The sequence below is a fragment of the Indicator indicator genome, chromosome 34, assembly GCF_027791375.1.
Source record: "Indicator indicator isolate 239-I01 chromosome 34, UM_Iind_1.1, whole genome shotgun sequence".
Taxonomy (NCBI): domain Eukaryota; kingdom Metazoa; phylum Chordata; class Aves; order Piciformes; family Indicatoridae; genus Indicator; species Indicator indicator.
The window spans coordinates 7,984,984-8,005,957 of record NC_072043.1 but is presented as its reverse complement, the minus strand read 5'-3'; the positions used below and the strand labels follow the sequence as shown (position 1 = coordinate 8,005,957).

The 20,974-nt window shown below is 58.7% G+C and overlaps 4 protein-coding genes across 4 annotated transcripts in view; 1 reads left to right on the top strand and 3 right to left on the bottom strand.

The window, feature by feature from the left end:
* SIAE (sialic acid acetylesterase) overlaps window positions 1-4,564 on the top strand; it is a 7,743-nt gene extending 3,179 nt beyond the window's left edge. Inside the window, exons 3-10 of the mRNA XM_054395585.1 lie at window positions 1,064-1,227; window positions 1,308-1,446; window positions 1,533-1,716; window positions 1,999-2,108; window positions 2,216-2,349; window positions 3,798-3,952; window positions 4,031-4,226; window positions 4,301-4,564. Coding sequence (XP_054251560.1) covers window positions 1,064-1,227; window positions 1,308-1,446; window positions 1,533-1,716; window positions 1,999-2,108; window positions 2,216-2,349; window positions 3,798-3,952; window positions 4,031-4,226; window positions 4,301-4,564 — 1,346 coding nt within the window. The remainder of the gene's footprint in view (window positions 1-1,063; window positions 1,228-1,307; window positions 1,447-1,532; window positions 1,717-1,998; window positions 2,109-2,215; window positions 2,350-3,797; window positions 3,953-4,030; window positions 4,227-4,300) is intronic.
* Window positions 4,565-6,439: 1,875 nt separating this feature from the next.
* PANX3 (pannexin 3) lies at window positions 6,440-8,421 on the bottom strand. Its single transcript, XM_054395713.1, has 4 exons — window positions 8,241-8,421; window positions 7,510-7,652; window positions 7,216-7,430; window positions 6,440-7,091 (listed from the first exon to the last, which is right to left on the bottom strand). The coding sequence occupies exons 1-4, from the start codon at window positions 8,419-8,421 to the stop codon at window positions 6,440-6,442; spliced, it is 1,191 nt and encodes a 396-aa protein (XP_054251688.1).
* A 1,218-nt stretch (window positions 8,422-9,639) lies between these two features.
* On the bottom strand, window positions 9,640-14,478 carry RPUSD4 (RNA pseudouridine synthase D4). The gene is made up of 9 exons (XM_054395584.1): window positions 14,469-14,478; window positions 13,247-13,389; window positions 12,967-13,164; window positions 11,834-11,999; window positions 11,463-11,664; window positions 10,926-11,019; window positions 10,693-10,843; window positions 9,949-10,046; window positions 9,640-9,825 (listed from the first exon to the last, which is right to left on the bottom strand). Exons 1-9 carry the CDS (start codon window positions 14,476-14,478, stop codon window positions 9,640-9,642), a joined length of 1,248 nt encoding a protein of 415 aa, XP_054251559.1.
* Window positions 14,478-20,750, bottom strand: PUS3 (pseudouridine synthase 3). Its single transcript, XM_054395583.1, has 4 exons — window positions 20,364-20,750; window positions 16,983-17,542; window positions 16,510-16,700; window positions 14,478-14,791 (listed from the first exon to the last, which is right to left on the bottom strand). The coding sequence occupies exons 1-4, from the start codon at window positions 20,748-20,750 to the stop codon at window positions 14,478-14,480; spliced, it is 1,452 nt and encodes a 483-aa protein (XP_054251558.1).
* Window positions 20,751-20,974: the final 224 nt, after the last annotated feature.

The window sequence follows — 20,974 nt, the reverse complement described above, 5'->3', positions numbered from 1 at the left end:
CCCTAGGGGTGTGGAGGTGACAGTGACACCTCCAGCCTGTGCACCCTTTCTGCAGGAGATCCAAGAGGGGTTTCCAGCCATCCTTGTCCCTGCTAACAGCAGCCTTTGCTCACTTCAGTTTCCCAACAGCGGGATTCCAACAGCGGGAGCCTGGAGTGGGAGGCACAGCGTAGGCCTGAGCCCGGCGCTGAGGCTGTGGGGGGGATCTGGGGGTGGATTTCTCTTCTCTCCCTGTCAAAACCATCACAAGGGAAGTCTCCAGAGCTGCTTTTTTGGGTGTGTGCCCCCCCACAGAGGATCCTTCTGGGGATCTCTCAGCCCTGAAGGACGTCACCTCTGCAGGTTGAACCTTGCTGGAGGGCTCGGAGGTATCTCAGTGTGAGCTGTGAGGTTGCTCATCACCTTTTGGGGGGTGAAACTGCTGCCCAAAGGGCTCCTCCACAAGCTGGAGAGCCTGGAGGCACCTTGTGAGAGAGCAGTGATCTGCTGCTGCCAGGAGATCTGCAGGATCCAGGCCCAGCCAGGCTCAAATCCACACTGAGCTCCCGCAGAGTATCTTTGCTCCTCGGCTCCACGCCTCTAAAATTAGCAGGAGACATCTCAGTGTCACACATGCACACACCAAGCTGCTCCTGCAGGCCCAGTTCCTCCCAGCAGCTTCTGCTCTGACATACATTTGCCTTCCAGATTTTCTTTTTAACCCCTAAGTTGCTGCAGGAGGAGCAACCTTCAGGAGGAAAGGCCTTCTGATGGTGGAGAGCTGCCAAAGTCCATGTCCCCAGCCTGGCTCCATGGTGGGGCAGCTCCCCTTCCAAAGTCCATGTCCCCAGCCTGGCTCCATGGTGGGGCAGCTCCCCTTCCAAAGTCCATGTCCCCAGCCTGGCTCCATGGTGGGGCAGCTCCCCTTCCAAAGTCCATGTCCCCAGCCTGGCTCCCTGGTGGGGAAACTTCCCCTCATCGTCTGTCATGTCCGTGCTGGTTGTTTGCCACTTGTCAAACCTCTTCACAAAGGTCTTGAGGTCTTCACAGGGGTTGTGAAAAGGCAAACAGCATCCTCTTCCAGGAGCTTCTGGGACGTGGATGACTGTCCTGGACCCCATGGATCATGGTGGTCCCTATGAGCTGACAGCCACACAGGGCCTGGAGAACGTGACACTGAAGGACATCTACTTCGGGGACGTGTGGCTGTGCAGTGGGCAGAGCAACATGGCCATGACTGTGCTGCAGGTAGGCAGCTGTGGGATCGGAGCCTCCCAGCCAAGGGATCAGGCCAGGAAGCTCCTGGGGTGCTCCCAACTCTTCCCTAGGTCGCCAACGCCAGCCGGGAGCTGGCCGATGCCACTCGCTACCCCCAGGTGCGGCTCCTGGCCGTGGCTCCTGCCCACTCCGATGTGGAGCTGCAGGACCTGCAGCGCCTGGACCTGCCCTGGGCTGTCCCGACAGCCGGTGAGTGCCTCCCACAGGCCCTGCAAGTGGCCTCTTCTCCCTCCTCTGCCTCCCCTGCCCTATGTAACCCCCTGGCTCTCGAGCAGCAAACCTGGGCCATGGGAACTTCACCTACTTCTCGGCCGTCTGCTGGCTGCTGGGCCGTGCCCTTTACGACGCCCGGCAATACCCTGTGGGGCTGGTGGAGGCTGCCTGGGGCGGGACCCCCATTGAGGCCTGGTCCTCCCCGAGGGCTCTGCAGGCCTGTGGGCTCCTGGAGGACACGGGGAGGTGAGTGAAGAGGCAGTGGGAACAGCTCCTGCCCTGTGCCATACTGGTTTTGGGGATAATGGCTCATGGGGGTGTCCTGCATCCCTTCTCATCCCATCTCCTCTCCCAGAGCTTCCCTGCTGTCACCTCCAGGCATTGCCTTGCTGCTCTGGGTAAAATCCTCATTGGGTAAATGGGGGAGGAAGAAGAGGACCCCAGAGCTCCCCTTTGCATGGTGTCTGCTTTACCTACACCAAGCCCCCTGTGTTTTATCTCCCCCTTGAGCCCAGCTTTGCCTTCCAGAGTGCCCCCCAGGCAGCCCCTGTCAGGCCCACAAGCGCCCTCGGTGCTGTGGAATGCCATGATCCACCCCCTGCTCCGCATGGTGCTGCGCGGCTTCGCCTGGTACCAGGGTAAGCCCTCAAATGGCAGGGGTTGGGGGGCGGGGGGTGTCCTCTTCAGAGGTGGAGCAGCCTCACAGCTGTCCCCCAGGCTCTCACCACCCTGGCTCTGGTGGCAGGTGAGGCCAACGCCTTCCTGCACAGGGAGCAGTACAGCTGCAGCTTCCCCGCACTGATCGCCGACTGGCGCCGCACTGCCCACGCCGCCTCGGCCGGGCAGAGCCAGCCCCTGCTGCCCTTCGGCTTCGTGCAGGTGAGAGGGCAGCGAGCAACAGCGCCCAGGGCACCAAACATGAGGCACAGCAGCAGCAAGGAGGAGCTGGTGACTACAGGCCAGCTGGTCTGACCTCAGCGCAGGGAAAGTTGTGGAGCAAATCATTCTGAGTCACATCATCTGGGACAGCCAGGACAGGCAGGCTGCCAGGCACAGTAGGCATGGGGTCCTGCTTGGCCAGCCTGATCTCCTTCCATGGCAAGGTGACCTGCCCAGGGGGTGAGGGACAGGCTGGGGATGTGTCCAGATGGACTGTGTCCCACAGCATCCTCCTGCAGAAGCTGCTGCTGATGGCTGGGACTGGTGGGTGCCTCACTGGGTAACAACTGGGCCAAAGAGAGATGGGGATGGAGCTAAATCCAGTGAGGGCTGCTCACAGGTGGTGCCCCCAGGGCTCAGCTTCATCAATGATCTGGACAAAAGGATCAAGGCTCCCCGAGTCAGTCTGCAGCTGGCACCAAGCTGGGTGGCTGTGTTGATCTGCTGGAGGGTTGGAGGCTCTGCAGAGGGACCTGGCCAGGCTGCAGGGATGAGCCAAGGCCAGTGGGAGGAGGTTCAACAAGGCCAAGGGCTGGGTCCTGCCCTTGGGGCACAACAACCCCAGGAAGGCTCCAGGCTGGGAGTGCTGTGTGCCAGCAGCTGGAGATGAGGCAGGGGGTGGCCAGGTGGGCAAGAAGGGCACCAGCAGCCTGGGCTGGAGCAGCAATGGTGTGGGCTGCAGAAGCAGGGCAGGGATCGTGCCCCTGGACTGGGCACTGCTGAGGCCACCCCTTGAGTGCTGGCTTCAGTTTGGGGCTCCTGACTGCCAGAAGGACATTGAGAGGCTGGAGCAGGAGCAGAGAAGGGCAAGGAAGCTGGGGAAGGGTCTGGAGAAGAGGGCTGGGGAGGAGCAGCTGAGGGAGCTGGGGGTGTTGAGCCTGGAGAAGAGGAGGCTGAGGGAAGACCTCATTGCTCTCTGCAGCTCCCTGCAAGGAGGCTGGAGCCAGGTGGGGGTTGGGCTCTGCTCCCAAGGAACAGGGGAGGGGACAAGAGGAAATGGCCTCAGGTTTCTCCAGGGGAGGTTTAGGTTGGATATGAGGAACAATTTCTTCCCCTTGAGGGTTGTCGAGGCCTCGCCCAGGGCAGTGGTGGAGTCCCCATCCCTGCAGGGGTTTGAAACCCCTGGAGATGTGGTGCTGAGGGACCTGGTTTGGTGGTGCCCTGGCAGTACATAAGGGTGGGACTCAGTGACCTTAAAGCCCAATTCTGTGACCCTCCCCTGGGGACAGTGTTGTGATGCTCAGGGAGGTGTCACCCATCCCTTCACACCCCAGAAGCTGGCGGGAGGGAGAGGATGCAGTAAACAGCTGGATAAATCCTGCCGGGGTGCTGGGTCCCGGCAGGAAGCGATGGCTGAGCCGCACCCCCAGCTGCCCCTTGCCCCGCAGCTCTCCACCTACCGCCGGCAGAGCCCCGACGACAGCTTCGCGCGGCTGCGCTGGCACCAAACGGCCGATCTGGGGGTGGTGCCCAACGCCAGGATGCCAAACACCTTCATGGCCGTGGCCATGGACCTGGGCGATGAGCACTCACCCTACGGCAGGCGAGTCCGGGCGGCGGGGCCCGGGGCGCGGAGGTGGAGCTCTCGGTGACCTGGCGCTTCCCTCCCCTTCCCCGGCAGCATCCACCCGCGGGACAAGCAGACCGTGGCCCACCGGCTGCAGCTGGGCGCCAGGGCCGTGGCTTACGGGGAGAAGGCTCTGGTGTTCCAGGGGCCGTACCCCACCCGTGCCATCCTGGAGGTGACCAAGGGGCTGCTGAACCTCACCTATAGCCAGGAGCTGGTCTGGCGGCGGAGGGACATCCTGGCATTCGAGGTGAGGGTGGGGGAAGGCTCCTGCCCTGGCTGGCACAGGGCAGCCCACACTGATGGAAGTTTCTCCCCACACAGGTTTGCTGCTCCAGCCAGCGGGGGTGGGTGCCAGCGCGGGTGGTGGCAGTGGGGTCCCACACGGTGACGCTGGCAGGCTGCGGACCGCTGGTGCTGGGCTTGCGCTACGCCTGGGCAGAGTGGCCCTGTGAGTACCAGGGCTGTGCCCTCTACAACAGCCAGGGGGTGCCTGCACCTCCCTTCCTCCTGGACACCTCGAGGGAGGCCCTGGGAACAGCCCAACCGGCCCGGATCAAGGAGCTGCTTCTCCTCCCTAGCTCCTGAAATCCTGGGGGGCTTCAGGTGAGGAGAGGCTGGGGCAGCTCACAGCTGCTGGGGCAGCCCACACCCTGCTGGGGCAACCTCAGACCCTGCTGCGGTTGGTGGCACTGTGCCTCTCCCAGATGCAGGTGGCTGCTTTGTGCCCTACTTTCCAGCTCTGGTTCCTGAATTCAGGGCTGGGGGGGCGAGCCAATTTAACCAAAATTCATCAAACTGAGATGAAGACAAGCAGCAGGACACAGAGGTAGGGGCTGAACCCCCTCAATGCTGCTCCTCCCTGTCCTCAGAGATGGTCCTGAGCCCCCCCAACCTTTTGGGCACAGAGCATGAACCCACAAAGCAGGGGCCTGGCAGAATCTGGGGGGGGTGGAGGTGGGGGGGAGGAGGAGGAATTCTGCCAAAAACATTCCATAGCTGGACACGGAGGCTGGCAGCTGCTCAGGGCATGCTGGATTGTGGCAGCTGAGTGCCCTCCACCTCCCTCTGCTAATAAATAGCTAATAAATAGTTAATAAAATGCCTCAGTTTATCCTTGGATCCTTTTTCCCCCTCAGAGGAGCATCCTTTAGGCCTCCAGTCAATGGCTGGACTCCTAAAAGCTCTTTTCCAACCAAAACTATTCCATGATTCCCAACTTCTTGCCCTAAAAGCAGAGAATTTGTGTGGAAGAGGCACAAGGTGGCACCCAGTGCTTAGAGTGAGGCATCCCAGAGGGCCTTTGCTCCCCAATATTTGATGTTTAACCCCCTTTTTTGCTGGGTAAACTGAAGGAGAGGCCCTCCCCACCCCAGGAAGAGAGCAGGTGAGCCCAGCTGGGGCTGGATCCAAACTGGTTTAATGCGCTGGAGCAAGGAACAGATCAAACTCGATCCCCAGGATCCAGCCTGCCCCTGGAGGGGTCAGGCAGAGCCGAATGAATCCCGGGAGGCTTTTCCCAGTGCTTCCCCTCCAGGTTTCACTTCTAGGCAAAGAGAGGAAGAGGAGGAGGTCAGCAAAGTGGGTGAAGTGCCAGCCCCACAGTTGCCAGGCCAACAGAGCTGCTGCAGCCAGCTCAGCTCCACTGCTTCCTTACAAGCTTCCTCACTGCTTCCTTACAAGCTGCAGCGCTCAGACTGCCGCTTAGGATGGGGAAAGGAACCTGGGAATCCTGGATCCAGCCCTGCCCAGGATGAACTGCTGGCACACCTTTGGCATCACTGCTGTGGGGGTCAGGGCTTGAAGAGCGGGACAAAAGGGGCACCCCCCAACTCCTTGAAGTGGGAGAGGGATGAGGCTCAGCCTTGCAGACCCAGCTCCAGCTTCCCACCAGGAGAAGGGGGCAGGAATGGCACCTTTGATATCAGCCCCTCAGGAGTTCAAAGCTCCTGATCCTGCTGGGTGCGATCCCAGAAGGCTCCTTCCCAAAAATGGGGACCCCTCCAGCACCCTCCCAATTTTGCCCAGAGCTTGGATTGAAGCCTCAAGCTCCACTTTCTGTTCCTATAGCAACTCCTTCCCACACGCCAGCATCGCATCCCAGCTCCTGGAATCCAGCCCCAGCTGTACCCAGAGCTGGTGACCTCTGGCAGCTCCCCAAAACTTTCCAGGTCCTGGCTATAGTGGATGGATCCCAATCCCTCCAGGGTGGGATTTGGGAAGCCAAGGGCTGGGATTTGGGAGACTAAGGGTGAGATTTAGGAGTTTAAGGGTTGAGATTTGGAAGCCTAAGGGTTAGGATTTAGGAGCCTAAAGGTTGGGATTTGGGAGCCCAAGGGCTAAGATTTGGGAGCCTAAGGGTTGAGGTTTGGGAGCCTAAGAGTTGAAATTTGGGAGCCTAAGGGTTGAGATTTGGGAGCCAAGAGGAGCAGGAGGAAGCTGTCTCTACTGTACAAGCTCACCTCAATCCCTGCCGTTGCAGAGGGAAGCGTTGCCTTCGGCCTCAGGGTGTTTAGGTTTGGTTGTCTCCAGCCCAGCCAGCAGTGTCATGAAGTCCACCACAGTGTCGATGTCCTCCTTATTGGCAGTGGCTTCCCTCAGGGCGCTGAGGGCATTGAGGTGGCTGAAGGAGGTGAGGTGAGAGATGTTGGCACGGAGGAAGAGGAGGATGACGTTGAGGTCATTGACAGGGCAGGTGAGCATCTTGCGGCTGAGCAGGTCAAAGGCAGGCAGCATTTCATAGACAGACAGCAGCCCTTTGTCCCACTGGCACAGCTGCAGGGTGCTGTAGAGTACGACAGGGATGAGCAGGACATAGACACAGCCTAGTGAGACGCTGGTGAGCTGGAAGATGGAGTAGAAGGGCAGCTTGCAGGGGATGAGAGGGGGAATGTGGGGCTCCGCCTGGAGCAGCCCTGTTCTGATGGAGCAACTGAATTCATCCTGGAAGAAGATGTTGAGGTGGAGGAAGACCAAGTAGAGGCAGGTGACGGCCAAGAAGAGAAGCAGGAGGAGGTTCCTCAGGAGGTAGATGCAGACCAAGGAGTGGGTGTGTTGCTTGCAGCCCAGGTAGCGCTCCAGCAGTGGGAACTCGAAGTACCGCTCCTGGCGAGCCCTGCAGGACACCGCCCAGAGTCAGAGCCACCCTCCTCGGGTCACCCCACGTCACCAGCGTCCACCCTGAACACGGAGGGACTTCAGAGGGCCGTGGTGACCAGGAGGCTGCCCGCTGGCCTCACCTCTCGTACTCCTCCCAGAAGGTCTCAGGCTCAGCGCCGGCCTGCTGCACCTTCCTCATGTGCTGCACCAGGCGCACGGAGCGGTTGTAGGACTTGTCCAGCTCACCCATGATGAAGAGCAGGTCACAGTGCAGGGCAGGGGCAGCTGCGCAGCGCCACAGCAGGCAGGGCAGGTACATCAGCACTGCCACCACCAGCAGCGAGTAGGGGAAAGCCTGGGGAAGGAGGCCAGTGGCGATCAAACAGTGACCCAGCTGGGAGCTGAGGGCACCTAGACCTGGGCTGGGGCCATACCTTGAGTGCCCAGAGGGACCTGGTGAAGGGCTGTCCCTCGGTGTCAGAGCCGTGGTGGAGCAGGGAGTCCCAGCAGGCTGTGTCAACGTAGGCAGCCTGCTTCCCGGTGAAGTTGGTGGGAGGGAAGCAGCTGATCTGGGAGCCTGCAGGTGGGGAGCAGAAGGGTGACCTTCAGCCACGGGGCACAGGGCTGGGCCAAGGGGTTACAGGACAATGATGACATCTGACTGACAAAAAGCCTTTTCTGTGCTCGTTCTGGGGCTGTGCTGGCCCAGCCAGGACTTTTCCATCACTTCCTGGACACAAACCCTTTGAACGTGGTGGAGGGAACTGGAGAGCAGCCAGGAACCAGAGTCAGACCAAATCCCCAAAGGGATGCTGGCCGAGGCCAGATTTAGCCTGAGGTCACAATGCACCATCAATGCCACCGTCTGTGCTGCCTGGCCAACCCCTGCCAGCACCTTCCTCCTCCTCCTCAGAAACACCCCCTGGCACCCAAAGGTGCTGGGAGTGAGCAGTCAAGGGGGGAGCATCGATTCACTTTCCCAGCACCAATAACCTATTAAACCAAATCAATAAACACCCCTGGAGACAAAACAGCTCCCAGACCAGGCTGCTCCACCTTGGATTGTGAACACCAGGGTTCTGCAGTGACCAAACCACTGCCAGCAACCGCTGGAGACTCAAAGATCCCCAAAGTCCCTGAAGGACCCCCGAAACCCCCAGCTCACCGGCAGAGAACTCGCGGGCGATGGCCAATGAGACGAGGCAGAGGGGCAGCCCCACGGTGACGAACTTGAGCAGGCGGTCGCTGCGCAGCTCCAGCCGCAGCCGCTGGGTGCGGGCCCCGCCCGGCTCCGGCAGCAGCGCATCCGATAGCATGAACTCGGCGGCCGTGTGGGACAGCGACATGCTGCCGGTCAGAGCAGGAGCCTGCTGCTGCTTCTGCTGGCTTCTGCTGTTGTCTGAGGGACTTTGCAGGACTGGAGCTCCGAACGGGGCTGTAAATGAGAGCTTGAGCCAATGGTAATGACAGGGGGGACCCTGTTGGAAATAGCACCCCCCAAAATAGCTAAAAGGCAGCTGTGTCCCTCCCTGGCCACAGCCACTCCCCAGCTCCTGGTGGTTTTAGGTCCCTCTCCCATAAGATGTATTTTTGGTGGCATGTTCAAGGGCTGTGAGGCTCCCCAGCTACTTCCACCTCACCTTCAGGAGCAGAGAGCTGGAACACAGGGAACTGCCCTACCAAGAAGCCCCAGCCAGGGCCAGAGTGGGGCACAAAGGGCCTTTTTCATCACCCAAATCAGCCAGGGGGGCTGGAGAAAGTCCCACTGCCCACTTTTGGGGACAGGCCAGGAGACACCAAACGCTGCTGGCCACCATTCTGAGGATACCCAACTTTTCAGCCTCGCCACCCTCCTTCCCCCATGCCCTGAGAAGGAGGCATCTGGCTCTAGAGGAAGAAGAATCCTGATACCAGGATCTAGAAACAAGCAGTGAGCAAATCAGAAGAGGTGGTGGGACAGGAAAGATCCTCCTGAAGTGGAGCTGCTCCCAAAATCTCATGCCAACGCCTCTGGCAGCACGGAGCAGAGGGAGTCCTGGAGCTGCCCAGCCAAGTGGAGGAAATCCTCTGGGCACAGCCAAACAGCCCCCAGGAGCTGCCAAACTGAGCTTTCGATGGATTTTGGAGTGAGGGAGTCTCCAAATCCAAGCATGGGGTGCCAGGATGGGAGGAGAAGCTGCTAACAGCTTTGGACAGCCCTGAAAGCAGGAGGGACAGTGGCCAGGCACCGAGGTCCACCAGGCTGAGCACACAGACACAACCCCAGCAGGACTCAGGACCTTTTATTGCTCACAAAGTTCAAACCAGGGACTGGACCAAACTCACTTTCTGTCCAGCCTCATTTGTCCAGACAAGAGGCTCTCCAGCCACGCTCCTGCCCCACAGCAGGGCCAGCAGCAAAGGCAGGTACCTGATCTGAAACCACCAACAACACTACCAGGACAGGAGGTCTCTGGCAAGCAGCAGACTGCAGACTCTGTGACACTGCTGGTTCCAGCATGGAACACAGCTGCCCACGTGCTGGAGATGAGGAGATGGATGGCAGTACTCCGTGTTCTGCCTCATCAGTCCTTGCTGATGTCCAGCTCCAACTTCTCCAGCGTCCTCAGGAAGAAGGGGGGGGGCTTGCAGACGAGCTCGAGGCGCTGGTGCAGTGGCAGGCAGAGGCGGCGGGCGTGGAGGTGCAGGGGCAGGTGCCGAGCCTTGCTCTGCTGCAGCTTCAGCCTCCTCAAGGTGATCTCAGGGAGCTTCTGTGGTGAGGACACAACACAGCTCTTCCACAACCCCCTCTCTTCAGCTGGGACTCGAAAACCCCGTCCCAGGAGGAGCTGGGGGCACAAAGGGGATGGATCCAGCTCCAGGAGCTGCCTTACCTGTGGTGCCAGCTTGCTCCAGTGGGAATATTTGTGATCTCCCAGGATGGGGCAGCCCAAGCCGTAGGCCAGGTGGACCCGGATCTGGTGCTTCACCCCTGAAAGGAGGAGAAATAGTGAAACTGCAGCAGGTTGCCAGAGATGTAGCAGAGGCCCCACCCCTGGAGTCATTCAGGGTCACATTTGACAGGGCCCTGAGCAACCTGATCTAGTTGGGGATGTCCCTGCTCAGTGCAGGGGGGTGGACAAGATCATAGAACCACTGAATGGTTTGGGTTGGAATGGGCTTTAAAGATCATCCAGTTCCAACCTCCCTGCCATGGGTTAGTGTCAGGGTTGCCAGCCCAGGTTGCTCAATGCTTCATCCAACCTAGCCTTGAACACCTCCAGGGAGGGGGAAACCACGACCTCCCTGGGAACCTGTTCCAGTGTCTCCCCACCCTCAGTAAGAAGAATTTCTTCATAAAGGTCATCTTAGACCTTTGAGGTCCCTTCCAGCTCAATGCACTCTGTGATTCTATGAAAGGTGACAGCCAGCTGTGCCAGGCCTCAGTTCCCACCTCCCCCCCATGGCTGCTCCTGTGCCGAAATCACCAAAGAGCTGCAAACCCCTGCCCTGGGGATGCTTTATTCCTAGAGCTGAACCCCAAAAGTGATTTCAGGTCTCCAGGGCTGCAGGGGCAGTGTCTGCCTGCAGGGGGGAGCGGGGGGCAGTGTCTGGCTGTGGGGCCGGGGACGCCTCACCCGTGATGGGCTGGAGCTCGAGCAGGGAGCAGGCGGCGGCACTGGCCAGGCGGCGGTACCGTGTGACGGCGCTCTCAGTGCTGCGCTCCCGGCGCTTCCGCACCAGCTGCCCGCCCTCCGGGCACAGGCGGTAGCTGGGCGCCAGAGTCATCTGCAGGGTGGAGAGAGGGTGAGCAGGGGCAGGGGCACAGGGCACAGGCAGCGGAGGCCAGCAGGCTGTGCGCGTGGCTCACCTTGTAGTGTGACTGGTGGCTCCGCACCTCCTTCTCCACGATGGGGATCTCCACGATGCCCTCAGCTGGGTCAGGCTCCCCCAGGCTGATTGCCCTGGGGAGAGAAGGCAGAGGTGTGGGGTGGATGATGGAGTTACACCAGCAGGAAGGGAACCCTCCCTAGATCCCTCTTCCCATGGCCCAGTCCCAAAAAAGAGGCTTGAAGGGAGATAAAGAAAGACCCAGTGCTACCACAGAGTCTCACACCCTGCTGTCCCTTCAGCCCTTCTTCAGACTCTTCACAGCCCCTTCTGACTGTCCCTTCAGCCCTCCTTCACACTTTTCAAAAGCTGCTTCTGATTGTCCTTTCAGCCCTTCTTCAAACCCTTCACAGCCCCTTCAGCCCTTCTTCAAACCCTTCAAAGCTGCTTGATTATCCCTTTAGCCCTTCTTCAGACCCTTCAAACCCTTCACAACTCCTTCTGACAGTCCCCTCAGCCACTCCTCAAACCTTCTTTAAACCTTTTGAAGCCACTTCGCCACCCAACCCTTTCCTACCAGTAGGTCTTCTCCACCTGCCGGGTCTTGAAGAGGAACCGGACCCTCTCTGCCACCTCCTTGCTCCGTGCCAGCACCATCACACCTGTGGTCTCTTTGTCCAGCCGGTGGCAGAGGTGGAGGGGTTCAGCTTTCATGTTCTCCAACATCTTGGCCAAAACGGGCAGCACATCGGTGATGCAATTCTTGATCCCCGGGCCTCCTGCAGAACCCATAGGCAAAGCACTGAGGGGAGAGGTTCACCCTCAAATGCAGGCAGTGACACATTTCTCCCCAGGAAGGAAAACTCAGCCTGAGGAGGATGGAGCCAGAGGATGCCTCATCAGCACCATGCAGCCATGTCCATGCCAGCTCAGCTGGTGTGCCCTCACCGTGCACAGGCAGGCCATAGGGTTTGTTGATCACCACAATCTCCTCATTCTGGAACAAGGTCCCCTCCTTGAGGATCTTGGCCAGCACGTTGGGGTGGACCTGCTGCAGCTGCCTGCTCAGCATGGCCAGCTCCCGCACCCGTCTCTTCGCTGGGTCCCCAGGCACCTGAGGGGAGCAGAAAGTGCCCTCAGTGGAGGGCAAACAGCTCTTGGCTTTCACACAGAGTTCCTGTGTGGCCTTCACTTGCTTCCAATCTGCTCCTACTCCTTGCTTCTGAGCAGTGCTGTAAGGTGTGTGGCCAGAGAACCACTGAATAGTTTTGGATGGAGGAGACCTTTCAGATCATGGAGTCCAGCCATGATCCCAGTACTGCCAGGGCACCACCAAACCATGGCCCTCGGTACCACATCTACACAGCTTTGAAACCCCTCCTGGGATGGGGACTTCACCACTGCCCTGGGCAGCCCCTCAAGAGGAAGAAATTGTTCTCAAGTTCAACCTGCACCTGCCCTGGTGCAACTTGAGGCTCTTGGGCTGTCACTTGTTCCTTGAGGCCAAGTCCCACATCACTCCAACCTTCATTCACAGTAGAGAGCCAGAAGGTCTTCCCTCAACCTCCTTTTCTCCACGATGAACAACCATAGGTCCCTCAGATGCTTCTCAAGAGTTCTCCAGACCCTTCTGGTTGCTCTCCAGACCCTTCCCTAGCTTCCTTGCTCTTCTCTGGACCTGCTCCAGCCTCTCAATAACCTTCTGGGAGTCAGGAGCCCAAAACTGCAGCCAGCACTCAAGGGGTGTCTTCAACAGTGCCCAGAACAGGGGCACAATCCCTGCCCTGCTCCTGCTGCCCACACCATTGCTGCTCCAGCCCAGGCTGCTGGTGCCCTTCTTGCCCACCTGGGCATCCTGTGGCTCATCGCCAGCTGCTGCCAACCAACAGCCCCCAGTTTTCTTCCCACAGGGCAGTTTCCAGCCCCTCTGCCTCCAACCTGGAGCCTTCCTGGGGTTTGCGACCCAAGAGCAGGGCGCTCGGCTCCGCTGATCCGCCCCCAACCCGCAGCCGGCCGGACAGGCCGGAGCTGTAATCCCTCAGTCGCTCCCCTCAGGTCCCGCCCAGTCGCTCCCCGCTCACCTCTCGCTTCTTCTCCTCCCTTTTTTGCGCCCGCAGCCGCTCCGCCAGCTCCTCCGCCCGCGGAGCCTCCGCTGCCGCCCGGCCGCCACCGCTGGCGGCCCGCAAGGCCCGGCCCATGCCGGCCGTGAGCCGCCGCCACATCCCGGAGCCGCCGCTGGTCGCTGCCATCTTCCTGCCGCTTTCCCCTCCTGCTCCTTCCTGCCAATGGCAGCAGTGCGGAGGCGGTGCTTCGGCCCCCACTCCCAATCGGAAGGGGGGCAGCCGGCTGAGCGACACCCACGCTGCCCAATGGAGGCGCCGCGACAGGCCGTGTCCGGCGGTTTAAATGTCGGCGACGGTTGGTGGTGGCCCCGGTAACAATCGCGGCGGGAGGAGGGCAGCGGCTGCGTCCTGTCAGGTACTCGGGATGTGGCGGCGTGTGGGCTTTGAGGGGAGGCCGAGCAGGTGGGGTGGGCCCTGGCTGCCACAGCCCGGTACAGCCTCAGCAGATCCTCTCGTCCCAAGGTCCCCGCAGTGAGGTGAGCAGCTCTGAGGAGGCTGAGCCATCTCCCGATCCCCTCCCAGGCATCCCTTACCCCTTCCCAGACCAGGACTCCATGGGACCTCTTGAAATGTATACACACAGCACTGAAAAGCTGTAACTTTGGGTCAACCACGAGTCAAAGCAGGGTGAGAGGTTCTGATGGGACTAAGGGGCCACTTATCACCTCCCGGGCACTCCCATCTTAAACCCTAGACACAGCAGCACTGCACAAGATCTCCTGAAGCGTATAAAAATAACACTAAACTCCTGCAATTTTGGTCCATTAAAAGCAGAACGAGAAGCTCTGAGAGGGCTGAGGGTCCTCCCTCTGCCTCCCAGACTGGAACCCACAAAAAAATCTTGAAATGTATAAAAACAGCACTAGAAAACTGCATTTTTTGGTCAATTCACAAAGAACCAGAGCAGGATGAGGGGCCCTGAGGGGACTGAAGGACTCCCACATCCCTTCCCAGATCCCAGACACAGCAGCATTGCACAAATTTTCCTGAAATCTATAAAGTTAGCACTATAAAAGTGTTTGTTTTTTTTTTTCTTTTGGTCAACTGAAAAAAACAGAGGGATGAGCCCCTCTGCCAGTCCCTTCCTAAACCCCTGACACAGCAGCATGCCACAGGTTTTCTTGAAATGTATAAAAATAGCCCTGGAAAGTTGCACTTTTTGGTGAATTAAAGCAGAGTGAGATGGGTGAGGCACCCCCTACCCCCTCCCAGATCCCAGACACACCAGCACTGCACAAATTTTTTTAAAATCTATAAAATCAGCACTATAAAAGTGCTTTGTTTTTGTCAGTTAAGAAAAGCAAATGGGGCTTAGGCTCCCCCAACCCCCTCCCAGGCGCCAGACACAGCAGCACTCTGCAAGACTTCATGAAATTTATAAAAATAGCCCTAAAAAAATGCCACCTTTTTGCCACTCAAACCCCTCAGAGCACCAAGCTGCTCATCCCCACCCGGGCGACCTGGCGCCATCACTCCACGTCCACGCAGACCCTTTTGGGAGGCTGCTCTGTGCCAGCGCCATTCTCCAGGGCAGCTCCATGGTGGCTCCTCTTGGCCTCGGGGGGCTGCTGGTGCCCATCCTCACTCGGGGGCAGGCCAGGGGGGGTCTCGATGCGGCCCCTGCGCACGAAGTGGCGGATCCTGGCCTCCAGCCCCTCGCACTTGGGCCGTGCCAGCAGCGGTTTGTAGGTGCGGGCCCGGACGCCTTCCATGAAGCTGCTGGCCTGGCTCTGGAGGGGAGGCTTCAGCTCTCCCCACAGGACGGTTGTGCTGTTCCCTGGGTCTGTAATGGGATTAGAAGAGCAGTGCTAGTTTGCATAATCTGCTTCATTACCCCTTTGTAGCCTTATTTTTACAACCTAATCCCCCATCCCGACATAATTCCAAGCCCTTTGCCTGCTGTCCTGATCCCAAAGGCAGAGAAAAAAAAATGGGGAAAAGATGTAGAGAACCAAGAGTGAAGTCATAAACCTGCTGTGTGGGTAGCTTTTATTTTTTCTCTGCTCTTTAATCAAGTGATGTCCACACCAAGTGGTTTACTTGTTTTCTACTGGGAGAACATTTAGGGCTAGGAAGGTGCTGAGGGTTCTGGAGCAGCTGTGTGAAGAGCAAAGGCTGACAGCCTGCAGGAGAGCAGCCCCAGAGGGCATCTGAGCAATGCTCAGCAAGAGCTAAAGGGCCCCTGGGGGGCAAGAGGCTGTGGCCAAACTCTTGTCAATGGTGCCCAGTGCCAGGCCAAGGGGGACACTGGGCACAAAGTGGAGCCCAGGAGGTTGCAGGTGAAGAGGAGGAGAAAGTTGTTTGTTGTGAGGGTGCTGGAGGGCTGGAGCAGGCTGGCCAGAGAGGTTGTGGAGTGTCCTTGTGTGGAGAGCTTCCAACTCCCCCTGGGCATTGTGCCCCTGGGCAAGCTGCTGTGGGTGCCCTGCTGGAGCAGGGCTTGGACTGGATGAGCTCCAGAGGTCGCTTCCAGCCCACACCATGCTGGGGTCCTGTGGTTTCTGTGCTTTGGGGTATGAGTTAGAGGTAAGTTGGTGTGCATGTGAGCTTGACCTTCACTGGAGCTCCATAAATTCCGTTTCTTTTGCTGTCTTGGACAAGCACTTTAGCTTTGATTTAGATTCAATTTTTAATTGAACTCAATCTTGTCACGCAGAGGGACGTCAACAAGCTGGAGAAGTGGAGCTATGTGAACCTCCTGAGGTTCAACTAGGCCAAGGGCCAGGTCCTGCAGCTGGGTCAGGACAACCTCCAGGGTCAGTCCCCACTGGGGCTGAAGGGCTGCAGAGCAGCTCTGAGGAGAAGGCCTTGGGGGTGCTGGGGGTGCAGAGCTGGACAGGAGCCAGCACCGAGCGCTGCCAGCCCAGCCCCAGCCTGTCCTGGGCTGAGCCCCAGCAGTGTGGGCAGCAGGGGCAGGGAGGGGATTCTGCCCCTCTGCTGTGCTCTGCTCAGACCCCCCCTGCAGTGCTGGGGCAGCTCTGGAGCCCTCAGCACAGCACAGACAGGGAGCTGGGGGAGCAGGGCCAGAGGAGGCCACAGCAATGCTGGCAGGGCTGGAAGCCTCTGCTGGGAGCCAGGCTGAGAGAGTTGGGCTTGGGCAGCCTGCAGAGGAGAAGGCTCCAGGGACACCTTCTGGTGGCCTTGCAGGGCTTGGAGAAAGCTGGGGACAGAGTTTGGAGCAGGGCCTGTTGGGCCAGGCCAAGGCGGGATGGTTTGGAAGGCAAAGAGGGAGCTTGAGAGTGGAGAGAAGGGAGAAATGTTTGAGGCTGAGGGTGGGGAGAGCCTGTCCCAGGCTGCCCAGAGAGGTGGGAGCTGCCCCATGGCTGGCAGCAGTGCAGCTCAGGTTGGTTGGGACTGTGAGCAACCTGCTCTGGTTGGGGACGTCCCTGGGGGCTGCAGGGGGCTGCACTGGAGGAGCTCTAAGGTCCCTTCCCACCCAAGCCATTCTGTGTTTCATCTCAGAGGACGTTTCCATGACCCTGTCTCCACAAGCCCCTCCCTTACCGTTGGCAGCAGGCACGGGAGCAGCCTCCAGCCCCTGTAACATGTCCCTCAGCACTTGAGTCTTGACAGCCTGGCTGGCCCACAGCTGCTGCAGGTGGGTGACATTGAACTCCTGCACGTCACGGTCATAGAGCCACTGCAGGTTCTCAAACTCACAGTTGTAGAGGACTAGGGGAAACTCAACAGCCATGCTGGGGAGAAAGAGAGGAGGTATCACCTCCTGCTGTCACAAAGGCTCCCATCAGCCTCTCCTCCCTGCCACAGTCATCCCTTTCTCTGAAAACGGAATAGTCCTAACAAGAAACCCAAGGATCAAAGCCATCAGAAGCTTGTCTGAGGGGAGGAACCCCAGGATGTCTATGGACACCTCCTGGAGAGGGCACTGGCAGCTTGCTTCGCTGTTGGGACACACAGGCTGGCACAGACACAGCTGTGAGGTGCAGCCCACGAGGGCCGTGCCCAGCTCTCCGTACCTGTACTGCGGTTTCCGGGGGTTCTTCTCCACATCCAGCAGCTCGTCAATGATCTCTGGGCTCTCCATGCCCTGGCCAATGAGGAAGAGGATGGCCATCATGCAGCGGACTTGGTGGTAGAGGAAGGCCTGCCCCGTCACTTCGAACTGGCACAGGCGGAAGGGGTCCCACGACTCGCTCCCCGCTCCCGGCTGCAGCCAGGTGACGGCCGCACCAAGGATGGTCCTCTGGAAGGTGACGACGCCGTTGGCCACGTCCATCTTGCAGAGGTTGCGGAAGTCGTGGGTCCCCACGAACCTCTGGGCCGCGGCGTTCATGAGGGCCACATCCAGGCCAGCGCAGGGGAAGAAGTAGCGATAGGTCCTGTGCAGGCAGCTGAAGCGGGCGCTGAAGTCGGGGCCCACAGGCGCCCAGGCTAGCACCCGGATGTCAGCGGGCAGCACCCTGTTGAGCATGTGGGTGTAGCGCAGCTCCTGCTCGCCCGTGCCCTGGCACTGCCCCCCCTGGCCGTTCGTCTTCCTCCCCTCCAAGAGGCTGGAGCGCAGGTCCAGGGAGATCACCTGCGGAGCGAGGGACACCGGATTAGCTCCCAGCTGGGCGTGCTCCATGCCTCCAGCCAAGTCTTCCCACTCTGCTGCAGAAGAAATTCAGGATCTCCTCCAGCTGAAGGTGTCTGAAATGGGACATCTCACCACCCCTTCCTGTGGGTGCCTCTGCCGAGCTGCTGCCAGATGCCTCCCGTTCCTTTAATAAACCAGAGAAAGTTGCAGGCTGCCTACAGAGCCTGGTCTGGAAACAGCTTCAGCTTCAGGCAGATTTCAGGATCTCAGCTGCTTTTGTGCCCTTTTTTTTTGCTGAAGGGGATGCTGAAGGCAGGAACAGCCTGGCTGGCTGGGAAACCTGGTGTGGGGACAACGACACAGGTGCCAGCATGCTTCAAAAGGTGGCCCAGGAGCTTATTCTGTGTGACTCATCTCCTGAAGGAGAGCAGACAGCCTGAACCTGAGCCCACTCAGGCCGGTGGGGCACAACTGAGCCAGCTCCGAGCCCACACCAGGCTGGTGGGGCACAACTGAGCCAGCTCCGAGCCCACACCAGGCTGGTGGGGCACAACTGAGCCAGCTCCGAGCCCACACCAGGCTGGTGGGGCACAACTGAGCCAGCTCCGAGCCCACACCAGGCTGGTGGGGCACAACTGAGCCAGCTCCGAGCCCACACCAGGCTGGTGGGGCACAACTGAGCCAGCTCCGAGCCCACACCAGGCTGGTGGGGCACAACTGAGCCAGCTCCGAGCCCACACCAGGCTGGTGGGGCACAACTGAGCCAGCTCCGAGCCCACACCAGGCTGGTGGGGCACAACTGAGCCAGCTCCGAGCCCACACCAGGCTGGTGGGGCACAACTGAGCCAGCTCCGAGCCCACACCAGGCTGGTGGGGCACAACTGAGCCAGCTCCGAGCCCACACCAGGCTGGTGGGGCACAACTGAGCCAGCTCCGAGCCCAAACTACTCCAGCAAGGCAAATGTGAGCCAGCTCCAAGGCAAAGCTGAGCCAGCTCCAGCACCCAGGCTGGGCCAGCCTGGCCTGAGCACGAAGCTGTGGCTGTGCTGCTCCCACGGCTCGGTGCCGAGCCGGCCGCTCGCTCCCTTCCCTCCAGATCCTGCTCCCACGCTCCCTTCCGCTGGCTCTGCCTCCCCTCAGCCCCTTCCAGGCAGGAATTCAGCTGCATGAGTCTGCAGGAAGCCAGCCAGGAATTGGATTTGGGGCTTTTTGTGGAACTGGCAAGAGGGTTTGGCTGAGGAAGGGACATCTCCCTGTGTTCCCCATGGGGAAGCTGCAGCCTAAATCCCATTTTGTCATCCCAAAAAAAGGACCCTGGGGAAAAAAATGACATCAATGTGGGGAAAAGTGGGGCTGGGATGGAAAATTAGGATAAACATAAAGAGGACTGGTGCTAAAATGGGGAAAAAATGGTGCTAATATGAAAAAAGAAAAACAGACACCAATGTGGAAAAAATGTTACTAGGATAGAAAATAAGGAACAATATGGGGAAAACTGGCACCAGTATGGGAAAAAACAGGGTTTATGTATGGAAAATTGGGACCAGGATAGGAAAAACTGGCACTAATAGGGAAAACTAACAGTAATATGGGAAAATGGTTCTAATAAGGGGGAAAAAATAGGAAAAATGTGGAAAAAAACTGGCACTAGGAAGGAAAATTAGGACTAATATGGAAAATAAGGACTAATATGGAGAAAATTTGCTCCAATATGGAAAAAACTTGTGCTTATATGGGGAAAACTGGTTCTAGGATGGGAAAAACAGTGCTAATATGGAAAAAGAATAGGCACTAATGTGGAAAAAAAACTGGCACTAGTATGGAAAATTAGTACTAATATGGAAAATGAGGACTAATGTGGGGAAAATTGGCTCAAGTATGGAAAAAACTGGCACCAAGATAGAAAATTAGGACTAATATGGCACCAATATGGGAAAAAAATGGGCACCAATGTGGAAATACTGGCACGGTTATGGAAAATTAGGAGTAATATGGGGAAAAATGGACAAGCTGCAGAGCTGTGCTGAGGAGAACCTCAGGAGGTTCAATAAGGCCAAGTGCAAGGTCCTGCCCCTGGGCCAGGGCAACCCTCAGTACCAACCCAGGCTGGGGGTGAGGAGAGTGAGAGCAGCCCTGCAGGGAAGCACTTGGGGGTGCTGGGGGGGAGAAGCTGGCCAGGAGCCAGCAATGGGCACTGGCAGCACAGAAGGCCAAGGGCAGCCTGGGCTGCAGCCAAAGCAGTGTGGCCAGAGCTGGAGAGAGGATCCTGCCCCTCTGCTCTGGGGAGACCTCACCTGCAGGTCTGTGCACAGATATGGAGCCCTCAAGAGAGACATGGACCTGCTGGAGAGGGTCCAGAGGAGGCCACAGATGTCCCTGTGCAGCCTGCTCTAGTTGGAGGTGTCCCTGCTGCCTGCAGGGGGGTTGGACCGGATGACCTCGGAGGGTCCCTTTCAAGCCAATGCAATCTGTGAAGCTGTAATATGGAAAGCTGGAGCTGGTAACAGCAAAAACTGGTGCCAAGATGGGGAAAATTAGGACTAATATGGAAAAAATGGTGCTAAGATGGAGAGAACTGACACCAACGTGGGAAAACATGGCTCAAGTGTGGAAAATGGCAGGAATATGGCAGAGATCTGGCACTGCTGAGGGTCTGGAATCATCACCCAACTGCAGGAGGTCATCACCAGCCTCATCTTCAGATTTCAAAGCTGATGGCTTTCAGAACCCACCCCCTGCTGCTTGGTGGGACAGCATCTCCCTGGCCCTGCCTCCCCGACGGCAGCCAAGGAACCCGGGAAGGCCCCGGGGCGGACCTGACCTGTCCGAAGGCGCTGACTCCCTTGTCGGTGCGGCCGCAGCGGTGGTAGTTGGAGGTCTGCCTGCTGTCCACCAGCCGTGTCTTCTTCAAGGCCTCAAAGAGCTTCTCCTCCACGGTGTTGCTGGTGTTCTCCTGGCTGGCAAAGCCCTGGTAGCCCCAGCCCAGGTAGGCAATCTTCAGTGCCACACGCCTGCGGCCGTAGGCACTGAAGTCGAAGGGCCTCTGCTGACGTTTCTTGCCTCTGCTGGGGCCTGGAGGAGCTTCCCTTCCCCTGCTGTCCTCCTGGGCCTCACAGAGCTTCTCCTGCAGCCTCTTCACCTCCTCTTCCAGCTCCTGCACCCTCCTCAGGAGCTGCTCTGGATCGGGAGCTGCACTCCCCTCTGCCATGGAGCCTGAAGGAGTTGCTGGCAGTTCCTCAGGGTCTGCAGAGAAAGGAACTCCAGGATGTTAGCACTTTGCTGGGAGTTGTTTTGCACCCAGAGGCTTCTTTCTGAGTTGTTCCCTGCGAAATCATCTTTGATGTTTCTAACCCTTGGTGTTCCCAGTGGAGCCAAGGGGGCTGAGCTTGGGAGTTACATTGATTTGCTGATCCCAAAGCTGCCTTGCAAGTG

Excerpts from the sequence above, each read along its gene's own strand:
- PANX3 (XM_054395713.1), bottom strand. The coding sequence starts at position 8,421 with ATGTCGCTGTCCCACACGGCCGCCGAGTTCATGCTATCGGATGCGCTG. Across the intron at positions 7,653-8,240 it reads CGCCCGCGAGTTCTCTGCCG|GCTCCCAGATCAGCTGCTTC; the intron begins GTGAGCTGGGGG and ends CCCCACCTGCAG. Across the intron at positions 7,092-7,215 it reads TTCTGGGAGGAGTACGAGAG|GGCTCGCCAGGAGCGGTACT; the intron begins GTGAGGCCAGCG and ends GGTGTCCTGCAG.
- RPUSD4 (XM_054395584.1), bottom strand. Across the intron at positions 10,844-10,925 it reads GCCACCAGTCACACTACAAG|ATGACTCTGGCGCCCAGCTA; the intron begins GTGAGCCACGCG and ends TCCACCCTGCAG. Across the intron at positions 9,826-9,948 it reads GGAGCAAGCTGGCACCACAG|AAGCTCCCTGAGATCACCTT; the intron begins GTAAGGCAGCTC and ends TCCTCACCACAG.
- PUS3 (XM_054395583.1), bottom strand. The coding sequence starts at position 20,750 with ATGGCAGAGGGGAGTGCAGCTCCCGATCCAGAGCAGCTCCTGAGGAGG. Across the intron at positions 17,543-20,363 it reads GAGTCAGCGCCTTCGGACAG|GTGATCTCCCTGGACCTGCG; the intron begins GTCAGGTCCGCC and ends CTCGCTCCGCAG. Across the intron at positions 16,701-16,982 it reads CCCCGGAAACCGCAGTACAG|CATGGCTGTTGAGTTTCCCC; the intron begins GTACGGAGAGCT and ends CTTTCTCCCCAG.